The 26,945-nt window shown below is 41.7% G+C and overlaps 1 protein-coding gene across 3 annotated transcripts in view; it reads left to right on the top strand.

The window, feature by feature from the left end:
- The first annotated feature begins 3,180 nt into the window (after positions 1 to 3,180).
- ACACA (acetyl-CoA carboxylase alpha) overlaps positions 3,181 to 26,945 on the top strand; it is a 235,849-nt gene continuing 212,084 nt past the window's right edge. For 2 of the 3 annotated variants that reach the window (XM_081219598.1, XM_081219597.1), the window contains exons 1-2: positions 7,799 to 8,065; positions 25,536 to 25,582. In XM_081219598.1, coding sequence (XP_081075724.1) covers positions 7,968 to 8,065; positions 25,536 to 25,582 — 145 coding nt within the window. In that variant the 5' untranslated portion in view covers positions 7,799 to 7,967. Of the gene's footprint in view, positions 3,346 to 7,798; positions 8,066 to 25,535; positions 25,583 to 26,945 lie in introns of those variants that run through there. The other variant, XM_081219599.1, reaches the window with a different exon arrangement.

Below are 26,945 nucleotides of genomic sequence, written 5' to 3'. Positions count from 1 at the left end.
GAAACACTACCATAAACTAAAGTAGAATTGACAATGAAGTGCTAAAATGTCCCAGACAGTGACACACATACTGTTATGTATTTCTGGGCTTACTCAGATTTGAGAATTTATTCTCTCCTATCTATGGCTCTTATAAAACTTACATGGTTATCATTTAAGGAGTAAGATCTAGACACTCTGTTTTGGTGTTTAGTTTTGTCTTCCCAACTAGATTGGGATCATCTTAAAGACAGGGATGCCCTCAGGCTTTTCTTATTTTCTCTGTAGTAGGGTGAGAGACCATCTTTTTTTTTTTTTAATTAATTAATTTATTTATTTATTTATTTATTTTGGGTGTGCCAGGTCTTAGTTGCGGCATGCGGGATCTTTTAGTTCTGGCACGTGGACTCTTAGTTGTGGCATGCATGTGGGATCTAGTTCACCGACCAGGGATAGAACCTGGGCCCCCTGCATTGGAAATGCCGAGTCTTACCCACTGGACCACCAGGGAAGTCCTGAGAGACCATCTTTAAGGTTGGAAGGTAGCTAGAATGCTTAGGAAAAAGCCCCTGATAACTTTCTCTAACCTTCTTGCAAAACCTGAAGGCCATTTGATATTTGGGAACTTGTATTAGTTTTCTAGGGCTGCTGTACTAGAGTATTACAGACTGGATGGCTTAAACAATAGAAGTTTATTTCTTCACAATTCTAGAGGCTGTAAGTCCAAGATTGTGTCAGCAGAGTTGGTTTCTTCTCAGGCTTCTCTCTTTGGCTTGCAGATGGCCATCTTCTCCAGCAAAACAGCTACATTCTGGTAAGTGCCTCATCAACTGTGATTCACAGATGGTCTTCCCTGTATGCGTGTCTGTGTCCTAATCTCCTCTTCTTATAAGGACACCAGTCATTTGGAATTAGGGCCCACCTAATGACCTCATTTTAATTCAATTTCCTCTTTAAAGAAAGAGCCTATCTCCAAATATACTCACATTCTGAGGTGCTGGGGGTTGGGACTTGGACATAGAAATTTAAGAACACAATTCAGCCCATTACAGCCTCTAGTTTCAGCATCTAGAAATGTGCCACTCACTCCCTTCTGTTACACCTGTTAGTCTTGTGTAACGTTCTCTCCACCCTTTAGCTTTCCTCCTCCACTTTTTACAGACATAAGCTTGTGTGGCAAGTACCCATGGAACAGCTCTAAAGAGCCTGTAGTAGAGATAGGCAGGTTGTGGCATGCACCAAACAGCACAACACTTAGGTGTTGAAATTCCAGGTGTACTGTCTTAGAGACACAGCTCTCTGCCCAGTTGTCTTACCGTTTGATAACAATAATTAGATTATTATATGTAAGTGGTCTTGGTGTATCCTAACTCATTCTTCATTTTCTTTCACGGCAGCTCATTCATTAGGCCTTTCCTTGGCTAGTTCTTTAGAGAGCTCAGTTACTTCAAAAGTTCAGTGAGGTCAAAAAGCAGGCCACGTAAGGGCTTGCTGAAGTTTCCCATAAGGACGGTTTTTGAGCACCACTCCCTGGTTTTGCAGTGCTCCTAAGGCTGATAAACAGCAACATCGCTAAGAAGGAACCTATTATAAGTAATAGGAGCTAGGAAGGGTAGATGAAAAATAAAACAGGCAACCTCAAGATTTCTGGTTCTTTACAGAGTCACGTCTTTCATAGAGCACTATTAGGGAGAGGCAAAGCTTCCCTCTTCCCAGGCCTTTTTTTTTTTTTTTTTTTTTTCCGCGAGTCAGTCCAGTCAAACATCTTGTTAAACCCTGAGGTTTTGCTCAGTTATCTTTACATCCTGATTTTCCGCCCTTTGTTCAACTAACAGATGTACCTAATGACAGTTATTGTGAAACATGGGTCACTTCTCTGTAAAGGTCACATTTTCTTTCTAAATTTCTGTCTCCAGTCTCTGTTATTTTAAAGTAGGTTGGTAAACTCTTGGAGAAGCCAGCAGCTAGTGGTATGATGAGGGCTCCTAGATGAATACTTTTCCCTGTTGACCAGCCTTTCCATCCTCCTGCTTCTGCTTCCACCCGGGAACTTCTGACCTCGGGTCGTGTATCTATACCCTATTCACTTTTTGCCCGCTGGCACAGAACTTCTTCTGGCACCAAACGGTCATCCTCTGTGCCTCTCGACCTTTTTAGCACAAGCTTGCGTGAGGATCAGAAAAGTACTCTGGGCAGGGTTGGAAGGAGTTAAACTCACCCATTCTTCTGAAGTGCCATTTTCTCTCATTTTCTGTCTCTCCTGCCCTATAGTTGTATTATGTGTTGGGACTCTTTCCAGTTACTATTAATTTTCAACACACAGCCACCATGAAAGTCTTGCTATAAAATAACTGGCAAAACTAGAAACATTGGTTGGCTTCTTCTCAAAGGCCTGGTGTAACCACCGTGGAGGTGGGGAGACACGCTCCTTTCGGAGAAGTCAGGAGTTGACTGCCATCACTTTCCGGGCTCGGGGCAGGCACAGGAGCCTGTCCTTTGGCACCCTGCCCTTCTTACAGAGCTTCCTTCATCGAGGCTTCCCCTCAATGCTTCAGGATCCAGCCCCTCAGACGCCTTTGGGGCGGGCAAGCCCAGCGAGGCAGGTTATGTTGTCTCAGAATAGGCGTTAGTTTGCCTGCACTAACTTGGAAACCACGCTGTATGATCCTGGGCAATTCACGGATGCGATACCCACCTCTTCGGGGCGCTCGGATTGAACACGGTGAGGTGTTCACGCACACCGCCAGCCCCACTCAGTCCTGATCCCTGCCGGGCTCCGTTCCCGCGCAGCGAGCCGGCGGGCCCCCGCGTCTCTCAGGGATGGGAGGGGCGAGTGGGGCCAGTCCCCGATTCCCCCATCTGCCGGGAGGGGGAGGCGCCCGGCCGGCCGTACACCGCCCCCGGAGAGAGGGCCTACGGCCACCCGGGACCCGCCCGCCCTCTAGCCGCTGGGCCCCGAATGGCAGAGCGGCGCTCGGACCATCTGCATCGCCTCACGTCGCCCCGCCCCGCGCCGCTCTCCCATTGGTTGTCGCCGGGCCCTCCCGGCCCGCGCCTCTCCTGGCTGCCACCCGGACCGCGCCGCCGCCGGGAGCGGGGTCGGAGGTGAACGGCCTCGAGTAACCCCGGACGTAGTCACCTCACGGGGCTCGCCGGCTGAGGTGGGAGCGGGGGCGGGGCGGGGCCGGTGCCGTGAAGCCCCGCCCCTCCCCCGTGTGCCGGGCCGGCCTGGTGCTGCGCGCCTGTCAGCCATCGCCGGAGCTGCCGGCGTCTCCTCCCGCCCAGCACCGCCTCCGCGCAGGGTCTCCGGTGCCGCCGGACCTCGGACGCCGCCGCCGCCGCCGCCGCCGCCGCCGCCGCCTTGAGGTGAGGGGACGGCCGCCCCGGAGCCTGCGACCCGGGACCGGGAGAGGCTGGGCCCCGGGGAGGGGCGGCGGCTGCGAGGGGCCGCCTCCCATCTTCCGCCGCACGCGGCCCGGGCTCCATCCCGTCCGGACCCGGTGCTTGGCAGCCCAGCCCTCCCCGCAGCTCTGGGGCCTCGAGTTCCCCCCTGGGGAGACCTGGAGGGGCCTGGGGTCCCCGGGCGTGGGAACTCAGACCCCGGAACTGGGAGGCGTACAGCCCAGGGCCTCTAGGAAGGGGCTGGTGAGACTGCCTGGAGCGGGTCCCCTCATCCTCCCGCCCCAGCCCCGGCGTGGTCTGATCCCTTCCAGACCCCTGTCTCTAATGGGACCCTGCGCTCGGGAAAGGGAGAGGACCCACGTGGGAGGGGGATGTTGAGGGTTGGGTTCCGTTGCGCTGGAACTTTGCCTCTTTTGCAGAGTGAGGTGTGGGGTGCAGAGACCCGGGTTTCTGTTGCTCTCGCTGTGTCTTTGTATCGTGGTGGGAGCCAGGGCCGGGCGAGGTGTCCCTTGCCAGTTCCTGCTCCCAGGGTTTTATTATGTTTTCTGTGTGGGACGTAGTAAAGGTACATGCCTGCTCTTAACTCTATCCCTCACGTTTGCCATACTTACCAAGGGAAGCTATCGGCGATAGGACGTCGCAAGGTGGTGTGAGGCTAATGATTCCAGAGGAAAACGTGCCTGAAGGTCTTACCCGGGTCAGCGCCAACATTATTTTTGGACTTGGACGCGGGAAAGTGGCCACTAGCCGACACTTGGAATCAGCTCTAAATATCAGGGACTCCAAGTAGGCCTTGTGGGTTTTATAGAAACAAGTAAGAATAAGCTAAAAACTGCTCAGGTTGCCGAAATACTTTAACTTTAGGTGTTTTTGTTTGGGGGTTTAAGATTGAAATCAAAAGACCCCAGGATTCCTGATTCCATTTCTCCTTAAGCAGTGTTTCAGTAATTTCCCAATGTGTGGAACAAACCTAATAGCCTAGTCTTGAGTCTCAGAAGTTGGTCCCCCTTGACTCTCTGTTTTCATTCTTTTTTTTCTCCCAGTCTACAGTGCAGATTGAGAAGCATGCTTCGGTTACAAGCTTTCTTCTTCCTGGGGGTTGGGGGGGGGGCTAGGAATTCTCTGCTTTGTCTCTTGCTTCTTGGTGAGGATGCCTTGGATGTCTGTGAGGAGAAGGCTTTCTGTGCTGCCTGTTTGATAGGCACTTTTAAAAAAGCACTGTGGTCTAATAGAGCAGGATGCCTGCTTACTACAAAGTAGCAACTCTCTTCTCCTGCCTCAGTCTCCTCATTTCCAATAACAGGAGGACTCTTGTGACTCCAGAAAAATTAGCAAACATTGTAAAATGGCATATGAAAGATGTCAAAGGCAAAGAATTTATGAAGTCCCCTGTGTTTACGTGTTGTAAAAGTTTTGTTTTGAATTACCAGTGCAGAATAGAAATACGTCTAGCGTAAGATTTAATTATTTTTAAAGTTTGAAGAAATATTGAGAAATTGTGACATTTGGCTTAATGATCTTATAGTTCAGATGACTAGGTTATGTCAGAGAACTGGCATTGTGAACGCCAGCCTTAAAGCTCTCTCATCAGATCCTTACCTTTTCAAAGTGCTGTGGACATGGTTCACGTGTAGATCACTACGTAACATTCTATTTCCTTTTCAGTCAATGACCAGGAAACTTTTTTTTAAATTAATTAATTAATTTTTGGCTGCGTTGGGTCTTCCTTGCTGCGCGCAGGCTTTCTCTAGTTGCAGCGAGTCGGGGCTACGCTTCGTTGTGGTGCGCAGGCTTCTCACTGCAGTGGCTTCTCTTGTTGCAGAGCACAGGCTCTAGGCGCGCGGGCTTCAGTAGTTGCGGTACACGGGCTCAGTAGTTGTGGCTCGCGGGCTCTAGAGCACAGGCTTGGTAGTTGTGGCACAGGGGCTTAGCTGCTCCGCGGTATGTGGGATCCTCCCGGACCAGGGCTCGAACCTGTGTCTCCTGCATTGGCAGGTGGATTCTTAACCACTGTGCCACCAGGGAAGCTCTAGGAAACTTTTTTACCTGTCACACAGACTGGTTTAACACGTCTGGGGCTAGTGGTTTTTTTCTTAAAAAAAATTTTTTTTTTTGATAGCTAATATCCTAAAAGTCTTGGTTGAGAAAAGAAGTAAATTAAAATAAAAATTATTGGAATAATACATTGGAATTTAGTATTTCTAGTTGGAGGAGTCTTTTTACAATTCAGAAAAAGGGTTTTATATCATTATCTAACATGTTCTTAAAGATTAATAACAATAGCAGATATGCATCAAGCGTCTTTCCAAGCCCTTAAAACAATAAGATTGTGAAGAAGTAAATGAACACCAAACACTCACTGGCCAAAAAAAATTTAACTATTGAGGTGAGTAACATTTTTAAAGGAAGCCTTCATTGATCTTCCACTTTAGCAGATTATTGCTTAACTCATTTTTTGTTTGTTTCACTAATTTTAAAATTTAGTGAGTATTCACTACTTTACTTGGATCTAATGGACTATGTGAGATGATATTAAATAGAGGAAACTATGACAAGTAGTGTCATAAGGCCACTTCACTTATACAAAGAGTATGAATCTGATTGATAGGGCATAGGTTTTTATGAGTTCAACAGGTCAATCGTACTGTGTATGCTCTAATGATACCCAGTTCTCTTACCAGTTTGTTATTTACTCACGCTACCATAAAGCCATTTAGCTTCTAGTCTCAGGATGTTTAAGGAAGCAAGTGAAAAGAGACTTCAACAACAAGGAATGTTAATGCCTTACCCAAAGGTTGGTGGTCCCAGTTGGTTCGGCCTTCCAATGATGTTATTTGGGACTTAGGCTTATTCCATCCTTTCAGTATGCTGCACTCACCCTCCTTTATATAACGAACCACAGTAGTGTTTACCATCACATGACATCAAGGATTGAAATTGCATGGCAGAGTGGTCATCCCAGACAGAATAAGCTTGTATAATGGTTTTCATTTTTGGAAATGGTAACATGAAGTTTGAAAATTCTGAATGAATTCATGGAGTTAAGTTTGAAAAGCAGACTCAGTTTTAGAAATTTTTTTTCAGGAAGTATAAGGTTTCATTTATGAATATTTGGCTATCTCCTATGGTAGAAATAGAGAGGACACTCACTAATGGAGCTCCTAAAAATTACCCTTTGTTTTTGTAGACTGCTCAAATCTGTCCTTAAGTCATATAAGTTGGCACACATGTATATGTATGCATTTATACACATACCAAGTTGGGGGGTTAGTAGATTGATAGGAGCTTGATTAGTTTTTAAGTTTACTAGGTGTTAGTTATATCAGTAAATTGGCATCAAGACGACAGATAGCTGGGTTGCTTGTGTTTTGTGCTTCAGCATTTAGTAGTATTCCTGGGCCTGACAAGGCAAGCTGTTTAATTTCCCTTTGATTCCATTTTATAAAAATCCAAGTACTGAAGAGAACTTTTAGTTTTTGAATGTACCTTAGGATTTTTCTAGTCCAGCTTTACACTTAATATGAAAATATTTTATCTGATACTCCTGTTGAAAACTTCCAGCTATTCATTGAGGAGACGACAGAGTCAGTTACACAGTAACACATATTAATAAATGAGTGAATGACATGCCAGTTGTCTACTTAAATGCTCAGGCAGATATGAGGTAAGGAGTCAGCGTAGCATGAAACCAATGGGTAAAGCTTTTTATTAAACTTATTTAAAATCTTTAGTTATGCTAATACATAAGTAGTATGTTCACATAGTTCAAAAAATTTTTTTTTTTTTTGCGGTACGTGGGCCTCTCACTGTTGTGGCCTCTCCCGTTGCGGAGCACAGGCTCCGGATGCGCAGGCCCAGTGGCCATGGCTCACGGGCCCAGCCGCTCCGCGGCATGTGGGATCCTCCTGGACCGGGGCACGGACCCGTGTCCCCTGCGTCGGCCGGCGGATTCTCAACCACTGCGCCACCAGGGAAGCCCCAGTTCAAAATTTTAAATGTACAAAAGCATATACAGTGACAGGCTCTGTCCTAACTTTGTCTTGCAGCCACTCAGGTCCCCTTACCAGAGTCAAGCAGTGTTATTTATTTCTTATTATAATTTCTTAATAGTAATTATCAGACATGTTAATTTAAATTTAAAGTTAATTATTTCTTAATAATGACCAAAGATTTTATTCATATTCAAACAGATGCTCATGTATTCTCTTCCCACTCTGCCAATTTTTTAATACAAATTATACATACTTTACACACCATTCTTCATCTTTGGTTTCTTCACTTAACGTTATAGGTTGAACTGTTTACATTTTTATTTTCATCAAAGTGATATGTGTACATAGTTTAAAAGTCATATTGGGTCTCCCCTGGTGGCGCAGTGGTTAACAGTCTGCCTGCCAATTCAGGGGACACGGTTCGATCCCTGGTCCGGGGAGATCCCACATGCCGTGGAGCAACTAAGCCCGTGCGCCACAACTGCTGAACCTGCGCTCTAGAGCCCGTGAGCCACAGCTACTGAACCCGCGTGCCACAACTACTGAAGCCCTCGCACCTAGAGCCCGTGCTCTGCAACAAGAGAAGCCACTGCAATGAGAAGACCGCTCACCGCAACGAAGAGTAGCCCCCGCTCGCCGCAACTAGAGAAAGCCCGCAGGCAGCAGCGAAGAACCAACACAGCCAAAAATAAGTAAATAAATAAATTTATTAACAAAATAAAAAAATAAAAGTCATATTGTTCCACAAAGTTTGTTACAATAAAACAGCAGTCCTTAGCCCCTTCCCACTTTCATTTATTTTAGCTGATATATTTCTTACACCCCTTTGTCTGTAAATAAAAAACTGGTCTTCCTACATCTTGATTTTTCATTTTTAGGTATTACCTATTGGATTCCTACTGTGGAAGATGAGGATTTGGTTCTCTTTCCTCTCCTTACCCTCACTGTTCACCTTTGCCTTTCCCATCTCCCACCATCAACTACCCAGTCAAGTTATGTTGTAACTTTTGTTCTATCAATATTCAGTCTTTACAGTATTATGAATGTGTAACTGCTATACACAATATGGTTGCATACAATCCCATGATTTCTTTCCTGTACAACTCTTTCCTTGGAGTTAATAATGGTCTTGATTTTTTTTTTTTGCTTAGTTTTCTCTGTACCGATCTGTCATTTATTCAACCTTACTCTTCATCATTTTCTAAACCTCTGAGAATGTTGAGATGATCAGCTATTCTATTAATTTTTATCTTCTGTAAAATCTCTTTTAGAGTCTTCTGACTGGCTCCAACCTATAAATTGTCTGCCTTCTACTTCCAGTACATAGCTGTTGTCCTGGCTTACTCTTCACTGTCATTCTGCGGGCTCTCTTTATTTCTACTCTGCTATGGAGAAATTATTTCCCATGTTTTCCCCATTATTGGTTTATTCCCTCATTTTGGTGGAGAATATTCTCCAGTGGCATCCTGAGAAAGAGTGCATGGGAGGTAAATATTTTTCCACTTACATTATAGATTCCCCAAATCTAACGTTCATATAATATCTAATATATAGTCATACAGTATCTAATATATATATATATATATATATTTTTTTTTAAGTTTCTGCACTTGACCCAGTAATGTCCTTTATAACTGTGTATGTTTTTTGTTTTTGTTTTTGTTTTTGGCCAAGCTGTGTAGCTTGCAGGATCTTAGTTCCCCAATCAGGGATTGAACTCAGCAGTGAAAGCCCTGAGTCCTAACCACTGGACTGAGGGAATTCCCTATAACTGTATGTTTTAATTAATGATCCAGTCAAGGATCATTTACTACACTTGGTTCTCAAGTGTATTTAGTCTCCTTAATGTAGAACAGTCACCCTACTCTTTTTTTGTCTTTCATAGCATTTATCTTTCCTTGACATTTTTAAAGAGTCCAAGTCAGTTGTCTTGTAAAAGTTCCTATAACCTGGGTTTGTTTGACAATTTCATCATTATTAGATTGAAGTTAACCATCTTTGTGAAAAATACTACATTTGTAGTATCATATACTTCTAACTGCATCACACCAAGAAGCACCTAATGTCCATTTGTCCTGTTATTGGTGAAGTTTAGTTTGAACACCTAGTTATGATGGTGTCCACCATATTTCTTCATTGTAAAAATCCCTGTTCCCTTTTGTAATTAATATGTAATCTGTGAGGTGACCTTCCAATTTTTTTGTTGTGGTAAAATATATATAACATAAAATTTACCATCTTTTAAAAAAATTATTTATTTATTTATTTTTGGCTGAGTTGGGTCTTCGTTGCTGTGCGGGGGCTTTCTATAGTTGCAGTGAGCGGGGGCTACTCTTGCATGCGGTGCATGGGCTTCTCATTGCAGTGCCTTTTCTTGTTGTGGAGCATGGGCTCTAGGCATGCGGCCTTCAGTAGTTGTGGCTCGCGGGCTCTAGGGTGCAGGCTCAGTAGTTGTGGTGCACGAGCTTAGTTGCTCCGCGGCATGTGGGATCTTCCTGGACCAGGGCTCGAACCCATGTCCGCTGAATTGGCAGGCGGATTCTTAACCACTGCGCCACCCGGGAAGCCCGAAGGGGAGCTACTCTTCATTGCTGTGAGTGGGATTCTCATTACGGTGGCTTCTCTTGTTGCAGAGCACGGGCTCTAGGTGCGCAGGCTTCAGTAGTTGTGGCACGTGGGCTCAGTAGTTGTGGTGCACAGGCTTAGTTGCTCTGCGGCATGTGGGATCTTCTCGGACCAGGGATCGAACCTGTGTCCCCTGCATTGGCAGGTGGATTCTTAACCACTGTGCCACCAGGGAAGTCCTAAAATTTACCATCTTATCCATTTAAGAATGTACAGTTCGGTATTAAATACATTCATAATGCTGTGCAACTATCACTGCCGTCTATCTCCAGAACTTTTTTCACCTTGTAAAACTGAACCTCTATACCCTTTAAACAATAACTAATTTCCCCCTCCCTCAGCCCCCATCAACCACCATTCTACTTTTGGTCTATGATTTTGACTACTCTAAGTACCTCATATAAGTGGAATCATACAGTATTTGTCTTTTTGTGACTGACTTATTTCATCCTCAAGGTTTATTCACTTTGTAGCATATTGCTTTTTTTTTTTTTTTTGGTGGTATGCGGGCCTCTCACTGCTGCGGCCTCTCCCGCTGCGGAGCACAGGCTCTGCACGCGCAGGCCCAGTGACCATGGCTCATGGGCCAAGCCACTCCGCGGCATGTGGGATCCTCCCAGACCGGGGCACGAACCCGTGTCCCCTGCATCGGCGGGTGGACTCTCAACTACTGCGCCACCAGGGAAGCCCTGTTTTCTGTGTTTTTGATAGTAGTAGTCATCCTAATTACTGTGGAGTGGCTTCTCATTTTAGTTCTGATTTGTATTTCCCTAATGATAAGTAATTAGAGGATATTGATGTTGTGCTTATTGGCCATTCGTATGTCTTCTTTGGAGAGAAGTCTCTTCAAGTCCTTTACCCATCTTTGAATTGGGTTTATGCTTTTTTAAAAATATTTATTTATTTATTTGTTTATTTATTTTTGGCTGTGTTGGGTCTTAGTTGCGGCACACGAGATCTTTTTTTTTTGTCGCGGCATGTGGGCTGTTCACTGTGGTGCACAAGCTTCTCTCTAGTTGTGGCACACACGGGCTTAGTAGTTGCGGTGCACAGGCTTAGTTGCCTTGTGGCATGTGGGATCTTAGTTCCCTAACCAGGGATCAAACACGTGTCCCCTGCATTGGAAGGTGGAGTCTTAACCACTGGACCACCAGGGAAGTCCCTGAACTGGGTTGTTTTTTGTTGTTGAGTTTTAGGAGTTCTCTATATATTCTGGATATTAATCCCTTATCAGATATATGATTTGCAAATATATTCTCTCATTCTTTGGATTGCCTTTTAACCCTGTTGATAGAGTCTTTTAATGTGCAAACTTTTTTTAATTTTTTTTTTTTTTTTTTTTTTTTTTTTTTTTGCGGTACGCGGGCCTCTCACTGCCGTGGCCTCTCCCGTCGCGGAACACAAGCTCCGGACGCGCAGGCTCCAGACGCGCAGGCCCACCGGCCATGGCTCACGGGCCCAGCCGCTCAGCGGCACGCGGGATCTTCCTGGACCGGGGCACGAACCCGTGTTCCCTGCATGAGCAGGCGGACTCTCAACCACTGCGCCACCAGGGAAGCCCTTTAATTTTTAAGAAGTCCAATTTGTCTATTTTTTTCCCTTTGTTACCTGTGCTTTTGATGGCATAGCCAAGAAATCTTTGCCAAATCCAATGTTGTGAAGCTTTTGTTCTATGTTTTCTTCTAAGCGTTTTATTGTTTTAGGTCTTATGTTAGGTCTTTGATCCATTTGAGTTAAATTTTGTATATGGTGTTAGGTAAGTATCCAACTTCATTTGTTTGCATGTGGAGATCCAGTTTTCCCAGCACCATTTGTTGAAAAAGGTGTCCCTTCCCCATTAAATGGTCTTGACACCCTTGTCAAATATCATTTGACCAAAAATGCAAGGGTTTATTTCTGGGATCTCTACTGTATTCCACTGGTCTTTCTGTCTGTCTTTATGTCAATACCATATGGTTTTGATTATGGTAGCTTCATAGCAGGTCTTGAAATCAGAAGCGTGAGTCCTCCATTTTGTTCTTTTTCAAGATTTTTTGGGCTATTCAGGATCCCTTGAGATTCCATATGAATTTTAGGATAGGTTTTTTCCTATTTCTGCAAAAAATGTCCTTGAGATTTTGATAGGAATTGCATTGAATTTGTAGGTCACTTTGGGCAGTATTGATATTTTCACAATATTCAGTCTTCTAATCCATGAACACGGCATGTGTTTCCATTTATTTATGTCTTTAATTTCTGTGAGCAGTGTTTTATAGTTTTCACTGTACAAGTCTTTCACCTCCTTGGTTAAGTTAATTCCTGTGTATTTTATTCTTTTTGATGCCATTGTAAATGGAATTGTTTTTGTAATTTCCTTTTCAGATTGTTCATTGTTAGTGTATAAAAATGCAACTGATTTTTTTGTGTGTTGACTATGTATCCTGCCACTTTGCTGAACTCATTTATTAGCTCTAACAGTTTATGTTTTTATTTTTGTGTTTTGGTGTGTGTAGAAACTTTTGAGATTTTTACACTAAAGATCATGTCACCTGCAGAGATAATTGTATTTCTTCCTTTTCCATTTGGATGTCTTTTTCCTTTTTTTTCTTACCTAATCTCTCTGGCTAGAACTTCTGTTTTGAATAGAAATTGTAAAAATGGACATCCTTGCTGTATTTCTGATCTTAGAGGAAAGCTTTTAGTCTCTCATCATTGAGTATGATGTTTGCTGTGGGGTTTTCGTATATGACCTTTTAAAATTTTTAAAATTTATTTATTTTTGGCTGCACAGGGTCTTTGTTGCTGCTCGCGGGCTTTCTCTACTTGCGGTGAGCGGGGGCAACTCTTCATGGCGGTGCGTGGGCTTCATTGAGGTGGCTCCTCTTGTTGCGGAGCACGGGCTCTAGGCATACGGACTTCAGTAGTTGTGGCTTGCGGGCTCTAGAACGCAGCCTCGTAGTTCTGGTGCATGGGCTTAGTTGCTCCACGGCACGTGGGATGTTCCCGGCCCGGGGCTCGAACCCGTGCCTCCTGCATTGGCAGGTGTATTCTTAACCACTGCGCCACCAGGGAAGCCCTCGTTGAGTGTTTTTATCATGAAAGTGTGTTGAATTTTATCAAGTGCTTTTTCTGTATTAATTGAGATGATGTGAGTGTTTTTTCCCTTCATTCTGATGATGTGGTGTATTACATTGATTTATGTATGTTGAATCATCTTTGCATTGTAGGAATCCAGTGGAATCCTTGCATCCCAGTTGTCGATGGTGTATAAGCCTTTTAATATGCTGCTGAATTCTGTTTGCTAGTTTTTTTTTTTGTCTTCTTTAACATAGTATTTTTTTTTATTTAACAAATTTAATCAGTTATACATATACATATGTTCCCATATCCCCTCCCTTTTGCATCTCCCTCCCACCCTCCCTATCCCACCCCTCCAGGCGGCCACAAAGCACCCAGCTGATCTCCCTGTGCTATGCGGCTGCTTCCCACTAGCTATCTACCTTACGTTTGGTAGTGTATATATGTCCATGCCGCTCTTTCGCTTTGTCACAGCTTACCCTTCCCCCTCCCCATATCCTCAAGTCCATTCTCTAGTAGATCTGTGTCTTTATTCCTGTCTTACCCCTATGTTCTTCATGACATTTTTTTTCTTAAATTCCATATATATGTGTCAGCATACAGTATTTGTCCTTCTGTTTGCTAGTTTTTTGTTGAGGATGTTAATAAGGAATATTAGTCTTTAGCTTTCCTTTCTTATAATGTCTTTGGTATCAGAATAACTGTGGCCTCATAGAATGAGTTAGGAAGTGTTCTCTTCAATTTTTTGGAAAAGTTTGAGAAGAATTGATACTAGTTCTTCTTTAATTGTTTGGTAGAATTCACCAGGGAAGCCATCAGATCCAGGGCTTTTCTTTATTGGGAGATTTTTGATTACTGTTCTCCTTACCAGATATAGGTCTATTCAGATTTTCTATTTCTTTGTGATTTAGTTTTGGTATATTTTTGTTTCTAGGACTTTATCCATTTCATCTACGTTATCCAGTTTTTTGGCATAAGTTCATAGTACTCTCTTACAATCCTTTTCCTTTCTGTAGAATAAGTAGTGATGTGCCCACTTTCATTTCTGATTTTAGTAATTTGAGTCTTCTTTTTTTCATAGTCTGTCTAGTAAAGAATGTCAATTTTGTTGATCATTTCAAAGAAACAACTTTGGTTTCATTGATGTTTTTCTCTATTGTTTTTCTGTTTTCTATTCCATTTCTCTCTGCTCTAGTCTTTATTGTTTCCTTCCTTCTGGTAGCTTTGGGTTTAGTTTGCTCTTCTTTTTCTTGTTCCTTAAGTTTTAAAGTTATGTTGTTGATTTAAAATCTTTCTTTCTTTCTTCTTTCTGTTTTTTGGCCACGCCATGTGGCTTGCAGGATCTTAGTTCCGTGACTAGGGATTGAACCCAGGCCATGGAACTGAAAGCGCCAAGTCCTAAGCATTGGGCTGCCAGGGAGCTCCCTCTTGTTTTTTAACGGGAATGTTTATAACTGTAATGTTCCCCCTTATTTCTACTTTCACTGCATCCCATGAGTTTTGGTGTGGTTTGTTTTCATTTGTCATTCAGTATTTTCTAATTTTCCTTGTGGTTTCTTCTTTGATCTATTGGTTGTTTAAAAGTGTGTTGTTTAATTTCCACAGTTTCTTCCAGTTTTCCTTCAGTTGTTGATTTTTAATTTCATCCTGTTGCAGACAGAGAAGGTACTTTGTATGACATCTATCTTTTTAAACCTATTGAGACTTAATTTGTGGCCTAATGTATGCTGTCTTGGAAAATATCCCATGTGCACTTGAGAAGAATGTGTATGATATTGTTGTTGGGTGGAGTGTTCTGTGTATGTCTGCTAGATCTAGTTGCTCTATTGTGTTGTTTAAATCCTTTATTTCCTTGATTATCTCTGTCTGATTGTTCTATCCATTATTATGAGTGGGTTATTGAAGTTTCCAACTATTATTGTGGAACTGTCTATTTCTCCCTTCAATTCTGTCAGCTTTTGCTTCATATATTTTGATGGTCATTAGGTGTATAAATGTTTATAATTATCTCTTGTATTAAACCTTTTATTTTTCTTTTGTATTTTTGTGGGTTTTTTTTTTTTTTTGGTGTTTAGCTGTGTTTTTATAGTGAGATGTTTAAATTTCTTTATATTTTCTTTTTTTTTTCTTTTTTTTTTGCGGTACGTGGGCCTCTCACTATTGTGGCCTCTCCCATTGTGGAGCACAGGCTCCAGACGTGCAGGCTCAGCGGCCATGGCTCACGGGCCTAGCCGCTCCGCGGCACGTGGGATCCTCCTGGACCAGGGCACGAACCCGTGTCCCCTGCATCAGCAGGCAGACTCTCAACCACTGCGCCACCAGGGAAGCCCTTGTATATTTTCTATAGCTATTTTCTTAGTGGTTACCATGGGTATTATGTTTAACATGCTAAATTTATAACACCATAATTTGAATTTATACTAGCTTAACTTCAATAACATACCAAAACTGTGCTCCTTTACAGGTCCGTCCTTACCTCTTTTGTTCGCTGATGTCACAAAATCACACCTTAATACACTGTGTGCCCCAAAGCGTATACTAATAATTATTTTAAATGCATTAGTCTCTTAAATTATGTGAAAACAAGATTTGGAGTTACAAACCAGCGTAACAATAATACTAGTTTTTAGATTAACAATTGTTTCTTTTCTTTAAACGTATTAGTCTCTTAGATCTTGTAGAAAACAACAAAAAAGTTATAAATCATTATTACAGTAATGCTAGTTTTTGTAATTACCCATATATTTACCATTATTGAAATCTTTACTTGTCTATATGGGTTCGAGTTACTGTCTGTGTCCTTTCATTTCACCTTGAAAGGACTCCCTTGAGCATTACTTGCAGGGGAGGTCTAGTGGTAATGTACTCTCTCAGCTTTTGTTTATCTGGGAATGTATTAATTTCTCCCTCTCTTTTGAAGGACAGCTTTGCTGGATATAGGATTCTTGGTTGATAGCTTTTTATTTTAGCTCTTTGACTATATTGGCCCACAGCCTTCTGGCCTCCAAAGTTTCTGATGAGAAATCTGCTTATAATCTTACTGAGGTTTTCTTGTATGTGATGAGTCATTTTTCTCCTGCTGCTTTCAAGATTCTCTCCTTGTCTTTTGACATTTAAAAGTTTGGTTATAAAGTATGTCTATGTTGGTCACTTTGAGTTTGTCTCACTTGGAGTTTGTTAAGCTTCTTTTATGTTTATATTCATGTATTTCATCAAATTTGGGAAGTTTTCAGCCATTATTTCTTCAAATATTTTCTCTGTTATTTTCTCACTTCTCCTTCTGAGAGCTCACAATACATATTTTGGTCTTCTTGATGGTGTCCCACAGCTCCCTTAGTCTCTGTTCACTTTTCTTCAATCTGTTTTCTTTCTGTTCTCAGACTTGATAATTTACATGTTCTGTCTTAAAGTTTGCAGATTCTTTCTTCTGCTTGCTCAAGTTTGCCTTTAAGTCCCCTAGTGAATTATTTATTTCAGTTATTGTACTTTTCAGCTCCAGAATTTCTTTTTGGTTTCTTTTTAGGTTTTCTTTTTCTTTATTCCTATTTCCATTTTATTTAGACATTGTTTTCTTGACTTTCTCCCCATCTTCCTTTCGTTCCTTGAGTATCTATTAAACAGTCGTTTTAACATTTTTGTCTAGAATATCTGCTGTCTGGTATTTTTTAGGAACAGTTTCTGTTGGTTTATGTTTTTTGTGTTTTTTTTTTGAAATGGCCATACTTTCCTCTTGCTTTGTATGCCTTGTGATCTTTTGTTGAAAACTGGACATTTGATTCTAATAATGTGGTAACTCTGGAAATCAGATTCTTTTTCTTCCCAGAATTTGATGCTTTCTTATTGTGATTTTTGTTTTTTTGACTGTTGTAGGCTGTCTCTATGCTGAAGGTCAACCTGAGGTATAAACTTTAGGTCTCTTCAAGTCTTTTCCTGAGTCTTCCTCTGGGCATGTTAAGTCACTTTCTAATTTTTCCCTGTATATGCAGTAGTTTTTGAATGTACTAGTGTTTAGTGTCTGGCTCCCAAATGGGGGAAAAAGGCAAATGAAGGGGGCATAAAAAGGCACTGGTTCTTTAAGTCCCCCAGAAGTCACTTCAGCTAGAGGGGGAGGGACTTGCAACAATGAGAGGAGGTGTAACAATTGTGGCTGTCTGCCTCTTTGTCTCCACCTATGTGATCAGAAACAGCAGTGATCAGAGCACAGATCCCCAGTGTTTGGAAGACAGGGTTGTTTTTGCCCACTTGGCTCCCACAACTTGCATGTGTGTTGCTCCAGGAACATGTACACAGTTGGGTGATAACTGCCATGTAACTGAGGGTGGTGGATGGATAGCTGCTGCTATACTAAGAAATGCAATTGATCATAATTAACCACAATTAACCTCCAAAGTCTGCCCCTGGAAGTTGCAAGCTTTCAATAGATTCCAGTATTCCAAAATAGTTACATCAGACAGATTCTGCCAGTGCAATTGTTGTCTAGGTGGGGAGACAGAGTCCTAGTACTTCCTACTTTACCATCTTCCCAGAATCCTCTTCTGTAAGGTGATTTTTTTTGTGTGTGTGTGTGGTACGCGGGCCTCTCACTGTTGTGGCCTCTCCCGTTGCGGAGCACAGGCTCCGGATGCGCAGGCTCAGCGGCCATGGCTCACGGGCCCAGCATGTGGCATGTGGGATCCTCCTGGACCGGGGCACGAACCCGTGTCCCCTGCATTGGCAGGCGGACTCTCAACCACTGCACCACCAGGGAAGCTCTGTAAAGTGATTTTTTTAAGACCACAGGAATATCCTGTTTTTGAATAATCTTTTACCCAGTGGTTTTAACATACATTTATGATTCTTGGCTGTATCAATTATTGCACTGCTGTTTGTAAAATGAAATATGTTTCTAATTGCTTCATTCTAGGCGGTAATTATTTTGAGATTTTTCTGTCTAAAACTATCTTTATCCTCACAGTTGTTGAAACATTGATTGGATCTCGAATTTTAGGTTTGAAATAATTTTCCTTCAGAATTTTGAAGGCATTGTTTCACTACCTTCAGGCTTCCACTGTTTTTGTTGGTAAGTCTGAAGGGCATTCTGATTCTTGCTCCTTTGTATGTGGCTTTTCTTTCCTCTCTGGAGGCTTATAGGATCTTCTCTTTGTCTTCAGTTTTTTTTTTTTTTTTTTTTTTTTTTCAGTATGCGGGCCTCTCACTGTTGTGGCCTCTCCCGTGCGGGGCACAGGCTCCGGACGCGCAGGCTCAGCGGCCATGGCTCACGGGCCCAGCTGCTCCACGGCATGTGGGATCTTCCTGGACCAGGACACGAACCCGTGTCCCCTGCATCGGCAGGCAGACTCTCTACCACTGCGCCAGCAGGGAAGCCCATTTCTTTTCATTTTTTTTTTCTTTATTCTGTTCTGTGGCAGTGAATTCCACCATTCTGTCTTCCAGGTCACTTATCCATTCTTCTGCCTCAGTTATGCTGCTATTGATTCCTTCTAGTGTATTTTTCATTTCAATTATTGTATTGTTTATCTCTTTGTTTGTTTTTTAATTCTTCTAGGTGTTTGTTCTTTAAATCTTCTAGGTCTTTGTTAAACATTTCTTGCGTCTTCTTGGTCTTTGCCTCCATTCTTTTTCCGAGGTCCTGGATCATCTTCACTATCATTATTCTGAATTCTTTTTCTGGAAGGTTGCCTATCTCCACTTCATTTAGTTTTTCTGGGGTTTTATCTTGTTCCTTCATCTGGTACATAGTCCTCTGCCTTTTCATTTTGTCTGTCTTTCCGTGAATGTGGTTTTTGTTCCACAGGCTGCAGGATTGTAGTTCTTCTTGCTTCTGCTGGTGGATGAGGCTGTTTCCATCCTTTTGTCTTTTTATTCTGATTCTTCTTAACTTTATCTTCTAACTCTGTTTTGAGTGTTTTCATTGCTGTGATTGTATTTTTAACTTTTGAGAACTCTTTCTTTTCTTTAAATGTTTCTTTTAAAAATATCCCATTGTGTTTCATGTAAGTAATATCTTCTCTTAGTTCTCTCAGGATAATGATAGTCTTTTAAAATTAAAATTTTTAATTTTTTTTGAATTTTGAAGTGACTTTAGACTTACAGGAAAGTTGCAAAGAGAGTACATAAGAGTACATAAGTTTCCTGCATACCCTTCACTAGGCTTCCCTTAATGTTAATATCTTATGTAGTTGCAGTACTTTTGTCAATACCAAGAAGTTAACATTTGTTCAGTACTATTAATTAAACTATAGACTTTACTCAGGTTTCCCCAGTTTTTTTTTAAACTGATTTTTTTTTTAATTGCTGTTGTTGTTGTTCCAGGATCTAATCCAAGAAACTGCATTGCATTTAGTGGTGATGTCTCCTTAGTCTCCCCTGATCTGTGACAGTTTCTTAGTCTTTTTCTTTTTAATGACCTTGACAGTTTTGAAGAGGACTGTTCAAGTATTTTGTAGAATGTCCTTTAATTCAAATTTGTCTGATGTTTTCTCGTGATTATACTAGGGTTATGTGTTTTGGGGGAAAATACCACAGAAGTCAGGTTGCCCTCCTCCCCTCCCCTCCCCCTAATTAAAATTTTTTTTTTTTGCATAATCTCTTCAAGTTGCATTTTTTTCTACAGGTAGTCATTACTTTTTAAAAATTCTTTCATGTTGGAAGTTTTTCTCAGACATCTAGTAATCCTTAATTGACTGCTACAATTTAAGAGAGAGGATTGAAAAACTGATTCAAGATTATGAAAATATAAATGAGGCTTGTTGACTGTTAATTTCACTGTGGGTGATTTGATTGGGCATCTTAATTTGGGATCTCTAATGTTCTACTTGAGGCGTTTTTTCGTTGGTCTGGTTAGATTCTGCGAAGAAGGATCCTTCAGTTTCCCTCCTGGAGGGTGAAAATTAGGGAAAGAAGGCTGGGAGGTCTTACTCAATATGTTTACTTAATCTCTCCATTTTCAATATGGTGCCCTCCCCTTTACTGTTGCTGGCATCCCTCAGCCTAGAAACCCTCCATTTAACCCTCTCTAGAGTATAAATCTTCAGTCTCTTACCAAGATGGTAGAGCAGCAGGCACCTGGCTTTACAGCTGGGAAGAAAATCTAAGGATCTGAAGCTTCTGAAACAGAATTTCAGCCAGTCCTCTTCATAGTTCCATCTTTCACTTCCACTTCCTGGACATTTTGGAGATTCTATGATGTAAATTTTATTTATTATAAGTTTACCACAGATGGCTCATGATTTAGTTTTCTTCGGTTTGTGTAGTCATTTATCACTCTTCCATCTGCCTTCTAAGAAAATTATCTTGCTATTGTCTCCCCCGACTTTTTTGGGGGGAGGTGGGAAGGAGTGTCTTTCTATGGCTTATGGCTTTTTTTTTTTTTTTTTTTTTTTTTTTGCGGTACGCGGGCCTCTCACTGTTGTGGCCTCTCCCGTTGTGGAGCACAGGCTCCGGACGCGCAGGCTCAGCGGCCATGGCTCACGGGCCCAGCCGCTCCGCGGCACGTGGGATCCTCCCGGACCGGGGCACGAACCCGTGTCCCCTGCATCAGCAGGCGGACTCTCAACCACTGCGCCACCAGGGAAGCCCTGGCTTATGGCTTTAAAAAAATTCCTTGACTGTTGTTTTAGTGGGATTTCAGGCAGGAGCAAAAGTGGATATGTGTTCAACCTACCATCCTTATCCAGAATTTTGGCAAGACTTCATTAAAGTTTTCTTGAAAGGTGAGAAGTTTGTACCAGCTTCCTCCTTGATAAATATTCTATATCCCTGGACTGAGAAATGAGGAATAGGACAGATAAGTACAGCATGTTATTTTCACCGACTATTATACCCTAAAGAAATACGTTGCTGTTTGTTTTTTTTTTTTCCTTTTTGCCACCCCGTGTAGTTCCCTGAGCAGGGATTGAAGATTGAATCCAGGCCCTGGCAGCAGAAGCACAGAGTTCTAACCACTGGACCACTGGGGAATTCCCTCTACCATCTAGGTCTTTAAAAAATTTATTTATTTATTTATTTATTTATTTTGGCTGCACTGGGCCTTAGTTGTGGCAGGCAGGATCTACATTGTGGCATGTGGGATATTTAGTTGCAGCATGTGGGATCATTTAGTTGCAGCATGTGGACTTCTTAGCTGTGGCATGCAGGCTTCTTAGTTGCGGCATGCATGCAGGATCTAATTCCCTGACCAGGGATAGAACCCGGGCCCCTTGCATTGGGAGTGCAGAATCTTACCCACTGCACCACCACTGAAGTCCCCATCTAGGTCTTTATTCAGTGTTTTCTTCTACATGGAATGCTCCTTCCTCTCCCTCCTTGCTTTCCTCTCCCTCCTTGCTTTTCTCCCTAGTTCTCCATTGCTAATGCCTTCCCACTCCAAGCAGTCTTCTTTGATCTTTGTCCTCACCATTACCACCTCCAAGTTTGGATAATGTACCCTTCTTTTACGTTTCTACACCTAGCAATTATTATACTACTGTAATTGTTTATTTAAGTGTCCACAGCCACTTAGCCAGGGACCAAATCTTATTTATCTTTGAATATACATTATTTATCTCACAAGTTGGAACACAAGTCCTTGTCATTTTAAAATTCAAAACTTGCAGGAAAATAAAATATGGCTTAAAAAAACTGTATAATTCTCTTATGGATACTGAATTAATACCAAAATCCATTTAAGAGTTCATCAATAAAATGACAGAAATGAAGAGGAAAAGTCAGTGATTCTTTTTGAATAAATTTCAGTGAAGTTACTGTGGCTTAAAGAGCAAGGATATGTTGTGTTAGGTTGGATACTTTTATCAGTGTCTATGAAGACTAATTGCTGCCTCTTTAATTAGAATTGCTTGGAAAATACCATGTCATTTGAATTCAAGGAGAACATGACTAAGTTTGGTAAAATCTGTTCTATTTTATTTAGAGAAATATCTAAATAAATAAGTGCATTATCTATAATTAGCTTTACCTCATTTTTCAGGAACATGGAAAGCCTTCTGCAGATATTTTCAAGAGTCTCCAAATAAAAGTTCAAGAACATATACAGTTGATCTTTGAGTAACAGGGGTTTGAACTGCATGGGTCCACTTACACGTGGATATTTTTTTCAGTAGTAAATACTGCAATTACTACAAGAACCAAGGTTGGTCACACCTGTGGATGCTGAATCTTGGATTTGAAGGAACCACGTATACGGAGGGCCCACTCTAAGTTATACACAGCTTTTTGACTGTGTGGAGGGTCAGCACCCCTAACCACTGCTGTTGTTCAAGGGTCAATTATATGTATTTTTAAATAAAAGAAAATTTGACATTGGCAACATTTGGTATAATGAAGGAAATGTTTATTTGGCTAAGCAGAGTATATCCTACAACTGGATCTGTGGAAAGGCCTTCTTTTGGAGGTGGTAAGACAGCAGCTATATGAGCCTTCCCCAGGGGTCAATTCCATTATTTGTCCACTTAGAGGAAAAGTCTTAGCCTAATTCATGGCAAGGCTTTAGGGATACCAAACTTGTATGCCAGCAAAATTTTTGTGAGGGTACATTTTTGTCAGGAAAGGGTCCATGGCTTTTATTAGATTTCTAGTAGTGTCTTGACCTAAGACAATTTAAGAGCCATTGGTTTAGGTACTTAACTCACTGTGCTTGCTTGAGGGCATAAAGTAGAGGGGGCAGAAGAGTGAGGATTAATTGTGGCTTTAAGACTTAACTTTCTGGGACTTCCCTGGCGGTCCAGTGGTTAAGACTCCGAGCTCCCAATGCAGGGGGACATGGTTCAATCTCTGGTTGGGGAACTAAGATCCTGCATGCTGCATGGAACAACCATAAAAACCCCAAATACACACACACACACACACACACAAGACAACTTTTTGGTATATGTATAACTGATTCACTTTGCTGTACACCTGAAACTAGCACAACATGTAAATCAACTATACTCCAATAAAAATTTTAAAAAAATACTTAACTTTTTGGATACAACTCATAATAAGATGACATTAATGTCATGACATATATATATAACTGATACAAAATTTTACAAAACAGTATTTATCTTTATGAAGTATGGTGAACTCTTAACGTTTTCTATTCTATTGAGTATTTAATTTTTAAAATGTTGGTTGTAACCCATTAACTTAATTTCTTAGTATTCTGATTATTGGTAACCCATAGTTTGAAAAACACGGGTTTAGTGCTTGTAAAACCCTTTCCTATACTCTCAGACCTCACAGCAGTCCCATGAGGTACATATGACCTCTTTTTATTTTTACAGATGAGGTGACTCAGAGATGGTAAGTGACTTGTTCAAGTTTGCACTGCCAGTAACGTGTCAGAGTCAGAGTGTGATCTTGGTCCAAGGTTTTGACTCCAGCTCCCCTGGCACCTTTTGTTACATCCCATCCAAACTACATACTTTTCCTTTCCTCTTCTCACTCCCTTCTCTACCACAATTGTAGGGAATAGTATTAGATCAGACTACACAATTGGGTACATCCTAATTTGGCAGTTGGCATACCTGCACTGTCCCCAGTCCTGTTGCTTGTCGTTTGGGGTCCTCTCTTAGAAGTTCTGGATTTCCCTATCAGTGTAAAGAAGTTCTTTCCTTCTTTATTCTTCTCCACCCTAGACCAGTGGTTTTCAAGCCTGGATGTAAAGAGGTTCAATCAATTGTGGAACTTAATATTCAGATATCTGGGTCTCCAGCAGGGATTCTTTTTTTTTTGGCTGCATTGGTTCTTCGTTGCTGTGTGCGGGCTTTCTCTAGTTGCGGTGAGCGGGGGGCTACTCTTCACTGCGGTGTGCGGGCTTCTCATTGGGGTGGCTTTTCTTGTTGTGGAGCACAGGCTCTAGGCGCATGGGCTCAGTAGTTGTGACTCATGGGCTCTAGAGCTCAAAGCTCAGTAGTTGTGGCACATGGGCTTAGTTGCTCCACGGCATGTGGGAGCTTCCTGGACCAGGGCTCAAACCCATGTCCCCTGCATTGGCAGGCAGATTCTTAACCACTGCGCCACCAGGGAAGCCTTCAAGCAGGGATTCTGATTCAGAAGATCTGGAATGGAGATTAGACATTTTTTTAAATAATTTTTTTTATTGAAGTATAGTTGATGTACAGTATTGTATGTTACAGGTGTACAATATAGTGGTTTACAATTTTTAAAGGTTATACTCCAGTTATAGTTACTATAAAATATTGGCTAGGGACTTCCTTGGTGCAGTGGTTAAGAATCCACCTGCCAATGTAGGGAACATGGGTTTGAGCCCTGGTCCGGGAAGATCCCACATGCCGTGGAGCAACTAAGCCCGTGTGCCACAACTACTGAGCCTGCATTCTAGAGCCCATGAGCCACAACTACTGCAGCCTGCGTGCCTAGAGCCTGTGCTCTGCAACAAAGAGAAGCCACCGCAATGAGAAGCACGCACACTGCAACAAAAGAGTAGACCCCACTTGCCACAACTAGAGAAAGCCTGCGCACAGCAACAAAGACCCAACACAGCCAAAAAATAAATTAAAAAGTATATATATTGGCTATATTTCCTGTGTTGTACAATATATCCTTGTAGCTTATTTTATACATAACAGTTTGTACCTCTTAATCCCCTACCCCATTATTGCCCTCCCCCCTTCCCTCTCCCCACTGGTAAGCAGTAGTTTCTTCTTGCTATCTGTGAATCTGCTTCTTTTTTGTTATATTCACTAGTTTGTTGTATTTTTTAGATTCCGCATATAAGTGATATCATACAGTATTTGTCTTTCTCTGTCTGACTTATTTCACTAAGCATAATACCTTCCAAATCCATCCGTGTTGTTGCAAATGGTGAAATTTCATTCTGTTTTTAATGGCTGAGTAGTATTCCTTTGTATGTATACACCACATCTTCTTTATCCATTCATGTGTTTTTAAAAAGCTCCACAGGTAATTGTTATACGTAGTCAAAGTAGAGAAATTCTACCCCGAATACATTATAATTGTTGGACATAGAAGGAAAACCAGGATTTGGGAAGTAGCTATAGATTCTTTGGTTCCTTAGAGTTTAGGGACTTAATAATGAGAGACCTGTCCTCTCCTTGGCTCCCAACCTTTGTGGGTGGGTATAAACATTTGGAAACATGCTTAGAGCCTGACTGAGTTGTTGAGAATCTAGTGGTTCTCTTCTCCCCACTGCCTACTTTTTGATGAAATATTGGAAATCATAGGGTCGGAATGTGTCCGTCAAAGTATACAATTGGAAAAGGCACCTTGTGAAATGGTAAGCTTGGATTATTGTTTAATACTTTTCATGAATAGTAAAGTCTTTGAATGTGTAATGCTTTTGATTTACAGATTTAAACCAATAGTTAAACAACTGAACTTTACACTTCAAGTTAAATAGTATATTTGACCACAGAAATGATACTTTGACTAGTTTTGTACTGTGATGAGCAAAATGGGAATTGATAAAATTTGGGTTTCTTAAAAAAACATTTCAAATCTCTCTCTTTCTCTCCTTAGTTCTTTTTGGAGGTGGATATCTGCTCAGACAATAAGAATTTTAAGAGGTCAGTTACAAATAATGCTTCTTCATGTTTACAGTGTGATAAAAATTTTATGTTCGTGTGTTAAAATATAAAACTGTAGGCTTTTATGTTAAAAGTTGCCTTCTGCAAAAGAATATAGGCAGACTGTAGGTGGAAGGTGGGTTACCTGAAGTGGTTGAGACTGACAGTGGTAGTAATCCACCACCTTTTCTCTTCAATTCAGGCCTGGAATCAGTGGAAATGGGACGGGCTGTGGAGTAGCTTCTAGAGTGTCTGGACAGCTTCTCAGTGATTTTCCATACACGACCTCTCTTTTCTGTGGTTTGTAGGCTTGTGCCTGGGAATACCACTCAGTGGAGCTGCCGGTTGGTGGACAGGCTCTTTAGCTGTTGCACTTTGCTGCTTTCAGTCTCTGGAACCTATAGGTTCCTTCATGTTCTTCTTGGTTAGGAAAGAAAAATTTGAAGTTGACCTTATGGAACCTTTCATTTATTCATTAATCCTTTTTCTTTTCCCATGGAAGAAAGGAGAATTGCTCCTTTCTCAGTGAGTTCTATTTTTTTGTGTAGGTATCTAATTTTGCTTAGACTATAAACTAGAATCTGTCCCTGAGTGCCTTATTTCTCTTGTGAAGAAGGCAGCTATTATTTTCTGTTACTTGAGATGAAATTTGGAAAAAAATTTTTTAATCTATTATTTTTAAGCTTGATTATTCACTGCTCTAAAATGAGAAAGAAGTAGCCTTTTCACTGCTGTACTTTTTGGTGTTCTTCAGAGTGGTAAATCTGTTAGAACTTTTCCCTCCCTACCTCCTTCTCTCCCTTTTTTCCTTCCGTCCTTTTTTTCTCTTTTTAATGATTTGGTTTTTTTGAAGGTTCTGGAAATGAGCCTCTTTATAAAATTTGGAGACGTTAAAAAAATTTTTTTTAAAGAAACCTAATATTCCAAGGGAGAAATGTGTAGTGATTTATTTATTTAATTTAATTAATTTTTTTGGCCACACCGTGCGGCATGCGGAATCTTAGTTGCCCCACCAGGGATCAAACTGGGGCCCCCCCACCCCGCAGTGGAAGCGTGGAGTCTTAACCACTGGACCGCTCCGAAGTCCCCTGTATGATGAATTTAGACGTCAATTTTTTCCTTTCACATGATACTTTTATATTTGATTCTGTTTTTTTTTTTTTTTTTTTTTTTTTTGCGATACACGGACCTCTCACTGTTGTGGCCTCTCCCGTTGCGGAGCACAGGCTCCGGACACGCAGGCTCAGCGGCCATGGCTCACGGGCCTAGCTGCTCCACGGCATGTGGGATCTTTCCCGACCGGGGCACGAACCTGTGTCCCCTGCATTGGCAGGCGGACTCTCAACCACTGCGCCACCAGGGA

Source organism: Mesoplodon bidens (assembly GCF_964165515.1).
Source record: "Mesoplodon bidens genome assembly, chromosome: 19".
Classification (NCBI taxonomy): domain Eukaryota; kingdom Metazoa; phylum Chordata; class Mammalia; order Artiodactyla; family Ziphiidae; genus Mesoplodon; species Mesoplodon bidens.
This window is presented reverse-complemented; position numbering and strand designations above follow the sequence as displayed.